The 6,000-nt window shown below is 36.6% G+C and overlaps 1 protein-coding gene across 1 annotated transcript in view; it reads right to left on the reverse strand.

Moving 5' to 3' along the window:
- MUC6 (mucin 6, oligomeric mucus/gel-forming) overlaps positions 1 to 3,298 on the reverse strand; it is a 44,625-nt gene extending 41,327 nt beyond the window's left edge. The window contains exon 1 of the mRNA XM_040067538.1: positions 3,247 to 3,298. Coding sequence (XP_039923472.1) covers positions 3,247 to 3,298 — 52 coding nt within the window. The remainder of the gene's footprint in view (positions 1 to 3,246) is intronic.
- Between the last annotated feature and the right edge of the window lie 2,702 nt (positions 3,299 to 6,000).

Raw genomic sequence — 6,000 nt, forward strand, 5'->3', positions numbered from 1 at the left:
CAGTAATTATTCTTAGCATTGACATTCTTTTTGTCACACTTCTATCTGAAGAGAATAGTTAAATCTTCCTGACAATGTTATCAACCATTCAGGAGCACACAAAGTGGCAGATTGTATGGATGCATTGAGTGCTATGGTTATGCAGAAGTTGTATTTTGCAATCCTTTAAGATTTTTTCATTTCAAAGGCTGTCCTAGTGTTAAATGAGATTTCTAAAGTACTGAAATCTTCCTTACTGATATTTTACTATTACTGCAAGTATTCTGTTTTCCTTTGAGAAATTACATGAAATACTTATTTTGAATTATCTCAATAGAAATACAAACTTTGAATTATCTCAGTAGAACTTTAACCAGAGTTTAACTTCTCTTGGATAAAAGAAGGTTTTACTTCCAGTTCCCACTCTACTCCAGCTGGCCAACGTCCTTGAGAGTTATATCTGTTGAAGTGCAGTTGTGGTCAGCTCATGGCAGCAATACAAGCCAGCCAGGGAACACGACTTACTATGAAGAAATAAATAATTTTCTTCCTACACTATGGTTACTATGAAGCATCCCCATGGGAAAATACAATTTTATGTTGTAATAGCTTCAATCAAAGTATTTCACATCAGATAAACAAATGAAAACAAAATATTGAAATTAATTCTTTGTACATCCAAATTGCAGAAATAGTTCAAATCTCTGTTTTGTAAAGGGTTCAGTTTTTCTCCTCTAATTTGAGACAAACAGATGTTGAAATGTCAGATGTTCTGGAAAGGACATGAACTTTAAAACAAATTATAGAAGCCTAAAATTAAATATAATACTGACGGTACTGGTAGAGCTGTAGCTGTAATGAGTCTATCAGTTGCACATGTTCATGATGATTCTCCTCAGTATGTAATTATTGAAGTCTCTTTGTCTCTTGCAAACATAGATATGTGAACAACATAAATCAAGGTTACTTCCTAGTTCCATAGTATTTAAGAGAAAGTATGACTGTATACAAACCTCTCAAAAGGATCCATGCAGTTTTGATTATTGAAATAGGTAAAGAGGTGAAGCCTCAATTAATTCAATGAATCAGCACTTCTGATTAAGCAAAGGTTAGAACTAACAGTTTTAATACGGTTTGAAGCTTCTGCAGATTTTACTCAAGCTAATGCATGTTTACTGATTTTCTTAAGTTATCATTTTCCATCAGACTTCACGTCAAATAATCAATATATGTCCTTAAAATCAATATTTACCAGCTAGAGACAGACTCAAGGTACAGAATTTGGATGCAGATCCATGAAGAAGAGAATTAAGTCCTGGCTTTGGTCTGACTCATTCTAAGGAAACAACACTTGGATCTAGAGTTCAAAACAATGAGCACCCTGCATGTTGTCCAATTTTAGAACGTACAGATCGGTGGGAATACACAAGACAGAGAGTGAGACTTAATTAGCATGGCTGGTTTGATAACCAAGATGCCATGACAGGAACAAATAGAGCCTTGAAGATTACAGAAGACGGGATTAAACCTGCTTACAGGACAAGAAAAAAATTGATCAACTCTCTGCAAACTTAACATGTTGTAAATGTATGAGCTGTAGGTATGATCTGTGAATCTAATTATTGTAGTGGAAAATTATTAACCTCCCTGAAATGGTATATCAGCTTTTGGGGAACCTGAGTAAAATCGAATTCTGATCACCAAATCAGTCTTCCTGTCTCTCCATCAATTGTCAATACAGATCAACATCCACAAACTAATTTCAAGTCTTTCCTTGACAGAATAAAATATGTCTTCACAATCTCCAACCTTTTGAGGCATTCCAAGGAACTGAAATATTGACACATCCCAAAGGAGAAAACTGCTCTGTAGGAATTTTCTAGATCTTGCTCCTAAGGTTTTTATCTTTAAATTCAATTTAGTCCTTCACAGAAGAAGTTCTGATTTGTGATTGCCAAGTTTACATATAACGCTTGTGACTGTCTAAGTGTCTACAGCAATTTTCTATTTGACTGCAAGTATTTATATCAATACATTGTCATCTAGAAAAGGAAAGTTATGTAGGTTAAGATTTTGCTCTTGCAGGCAGCAAGACTTGGGGTTAGGACTGACGTTCAGGTCCTTGACTTGATACTGGTTACAATGGTGCTAATACAGTGAATGGAGTAACACCTGATTTATAACAATACAGTTGAGGTTAGAAATTGGCTCTGAGAGTCTACTAAATGGTTGAGTTGCTTATATTTTATTTATTTTCATGCTACAGTTAAGTCAGTGATTTAAGAGCAATAAATGTCCCCATGCAATTTGAACTATATGGTTCATTAAATGTAGTAAACACAATACACAAGAAATAAATTTAACTTTGTTTAACCTAAAGCAAGTGAAGTATGCTTTTTAGGAGCTTGAAATCTTTTCTTGAAATTCTAACTGTAATAACTGGTAATTAAAGAGAATATACAGAAGAGATTTTAAAAAAAAATCTTTAGCAATGCCAGACTATGGCAAAAAAGGCTTATTCTCAAAAAATCCACCGATAACAGCACAGGAGGAATAATGAGTAAGGCAGTCAAGTAGCTACAGAGCCAATGAACTTGCCTATCAAATCTTATTTTAGAAATTACACATCTGGTATACAGGTGGATGGATCAAAGAAGTAAGACAGATTTCTTAGAAAGACTGAAGAATTATATGGAGTAATATATGGAGGAATACATTAAGAGTCATGTAAAATTTTTAGACAAGAACCATTTGCCTGTTTTCCAGCACAGGATTCTTTCTATCACATCATTCTTCAAAAAAGAAATGCCATCACATAGCTCATACTTAATGTTTTTTGCAGTTCACATAACAAAGAAAAATGATTTTCATTATCATTCTACACAGAAGATATACAATATATATCTGCAATGACATCACTAGGACCCTGGATCGTGAACATCTGAAAGATGAAGGCACTTGGCAACTTGGAAACACAACAAAAGTCCATTAAAAATATTCCCTGTATCTAGGGAATGAGTTTTAGGGAAGAATCCAATAAATCAGTAACTAACTTTCTGAAATAGTTAAGAAAAAATCGTTTTATTTCAGTCATGTGTTTATTAAATAACCTGTTGTGTTTTAAGATGAAGCAAAAGAGAAGAAAACGTGTAAGCTGAATTCTGCAGGTTCTGGGAAAGGAGAACAAAGCCTGAACCCCATGTGATGTAGTACTACAATTTTCCTTCAAGACGTGTACCAAGAGGAGCCCAGGCACTTTGGACTTACCGGCAGAGTGCAGGAAACTGCAGAAGATGAGCAGTACCAGTGTTGGGAGCATGATGCACGCCCTGCCTGGGCAGTGTTCTCAGTGCTCCCCTGCGTTCCAAGCGGGCAGTGCCAATGCTGCCACTTTCTAGGCTGCCCTCTTCAAGCCTGGATGCTTTATATAGAGAATTGCAATGCCCTCCCTCATTCCCACAGCTTGCAGAAATTGCAACAGTAGAGTACCCGCCAAACAGGATCTCCTCTTTATCAACTTCAACACACCTAAAAGTCACTTAGAAAAAGAAGAAAAAAGAAAATACAAACCTCCTCCAGTTCATTATCAATCTTATAAGGTTTTTATCATGGCTTCTATTTGTAACAGCTCAAACATTTTTACCTGCCTTCATGGAACAAATTTGGTATTATACCCAAAAAGACAAATAATACACAAATTATGATCACTAGCTGATAAAGAAAGGAATAATATTGGACAAGCACACAAAGTGGAAGAATGAAGTGCAGGAGTTTTGGAACTGCTGAAAAGATTGTGTGAATAAAAGATGGTAAGGCATGAATGAACAGAGGTTCAGATCTCAGATTTTTGTATTAAATCTTCTTTCATTAACTTCCACTCACTCTTCTGGGTGATCCTGTTCATCTCTCCCTTGTGTGACTTTTTAAACAAACTGATAAACTTTGCCTGGGTAAAGAGGTCTGTCCATGGCACAGCTGATTTCCTGACTATGTAAGGGAGCTAAGTAAGCCCTTGCCCACCACCTTAGCACTCCCAAAGGCAGAGGGCAAACCCTGTTCCAAAATGGCCCAGACTATTGCACTGTGGTACTCTGGAAACTTTCACAAGTTAATCCTCTCTTCCCCGCCAACATCACAGATCAATTCCACTTCTGTTGCACTTGAATGTCTCCACATTAGAGGGGAAATGTTGAATGCACTTGGATATGTTCAAAGCATCACTGCCACCACTGATTTGACAGTAAAACAAGAACTTGCTTGATCCTGTCATTTTTCATTAGCAAAATAACTGCTTGTGGAAAAAATAGTCTCAATATAAGAAAATTTTCCCTATAAAATGCCTAGGTTATCTCTCCATATGAATTTCTCCAGCCTTTCCTGTTTTCACCTATGCAATACCGAGGTGAGCCTCTGAAGAAAGTGGGAATAGATGGGGCCTTTTCCTTGGCAATCTGCCTGCACAAGAGGTGCCTCCTCTGTCATCCCCACCAATATCACAATAACCAGATCACAAGCCATGCCCACAGCTGCCAACACTGTGTGTGCCCTGGTGCTTCCCTGTGCTTCCCAGCATCCAGGGGCAGTGCATTAAGGGTCAGAGAAGGGAAGGTGAGGGAAGGTCAGGCCAGGGGAGTGAAAGGGAAGGGAAATTCTCAGTTACCTCTTCTGAGTGGTGGGAAGAAGCCCAGGAGAGACAGTGACTTAATATAATTTCTGCTGTATCTCAACATGTTTGTAATTAAAATGAGAACATTAAATTTTAATTGACATGAAGGTCTGCCTTTTTGCTTTTCAGTGCTGGTTTTTTTCCCCCTTACTATTCCTCACTCCTCTCCCCAGCAACAGAAGGTGGATGAAGTAGGATGAAGGATGGAAAGCTGTTGATAATAGAATTGCAACCCTAAATTTAAAAATTTCTGTTGAAAATTCTCTGCATCTGCACTATAAAAGCCTTAAAGTAAATTAACAAAATCATTTGTCACTTCCGAAAATCACGATCAAAGTGAAAAAAATCCTAAGTTTTCAAAACAGCCTCTAACCAGACAGATACTGAGAAATATATAATTAAGATTTCACAACTGCACATATCACATTATTTCTGACAAATCAGCTCTAAGTTCTCATTAATGAAATCCAAAACAGAATTTCATTTTTTCCGTTTCTAAGAAGTATCTTCTTTACGAAGGTAAGGGACTACAATGTTCCCTAGCAACTCAAACTTTGTAACTGATAGTGTCAGACAGAAATTTGCCTTTCTCTAACAGATGAGACAAAAAAATTTCATCACTGTTGTCAAATAGGATGATTTTTTTTTTTTTTTTGTAATATATGTTCATAATCTTTCTGTCAAGCAGTAATAAATTAAAACAGCTGACATCAATGAGCATTTCATGACTTCCTCATTTGAAGAGCCGGGCACTTGAGAGCATCACTTTTACAATCAAAGGTGTAGCAGACTGAGACATCATGGAATTAAGGTCACTGGTAACATTTAATTTTCCTCTCCCATTACTATGGCTTCAAGCTTTTCCCTGTAGCCTTTATTTTACTGAAACCTTTTATTTCTTTACTATAAGAAGCTTACAAATTCCTCAAGAAATGCACATACTGACAAAAGTTATTACAAATATTTACCCACAATGTTGTTTTCAGTTCCCTACATTTGCAGCAACATTCTTAGCTGAACCCATTCTGTCTGAGAAGTCAGGATAAAGATATAACCTTCAGCTTTCCTGGAAGGAATTTCATTCAGTCAGTCTAAATACTTATGATTCTGCAAGTTATTATTTCATGGAAACATACAGTGATGATGTGAATACAGTTAATCAAAAGAATCCCTCTACAACTGCATTTAAGTCAGGACTCCAGGCCAAGAAAAAAGCATTTGCTTGAGGACTATGAGAAGTGACTGAATTCACAGTACATAGATAATTATTTTAGGGGGAAGAGCTTTGTGGAAAACTGTGTGCCCTGCTGTAGTGAGAGAATGATGCTTCTAATTAATGTGGGGTTTTTTCCCAT

This window comes from Hirundo rustica, chromosome 6 (assembly GCF_015227805.2).
Source record: "Hirundo rustica isolate bHirRus1 chromosome 6, bHirRus1.pri.v3, whole genome shotgun sequence".
Lineage (NCBI taxonomy): Eukaryota > Metazoa > Chordata > Aves > Passeriformes > Hirundinidae > Hirundo > Hirundo rustica.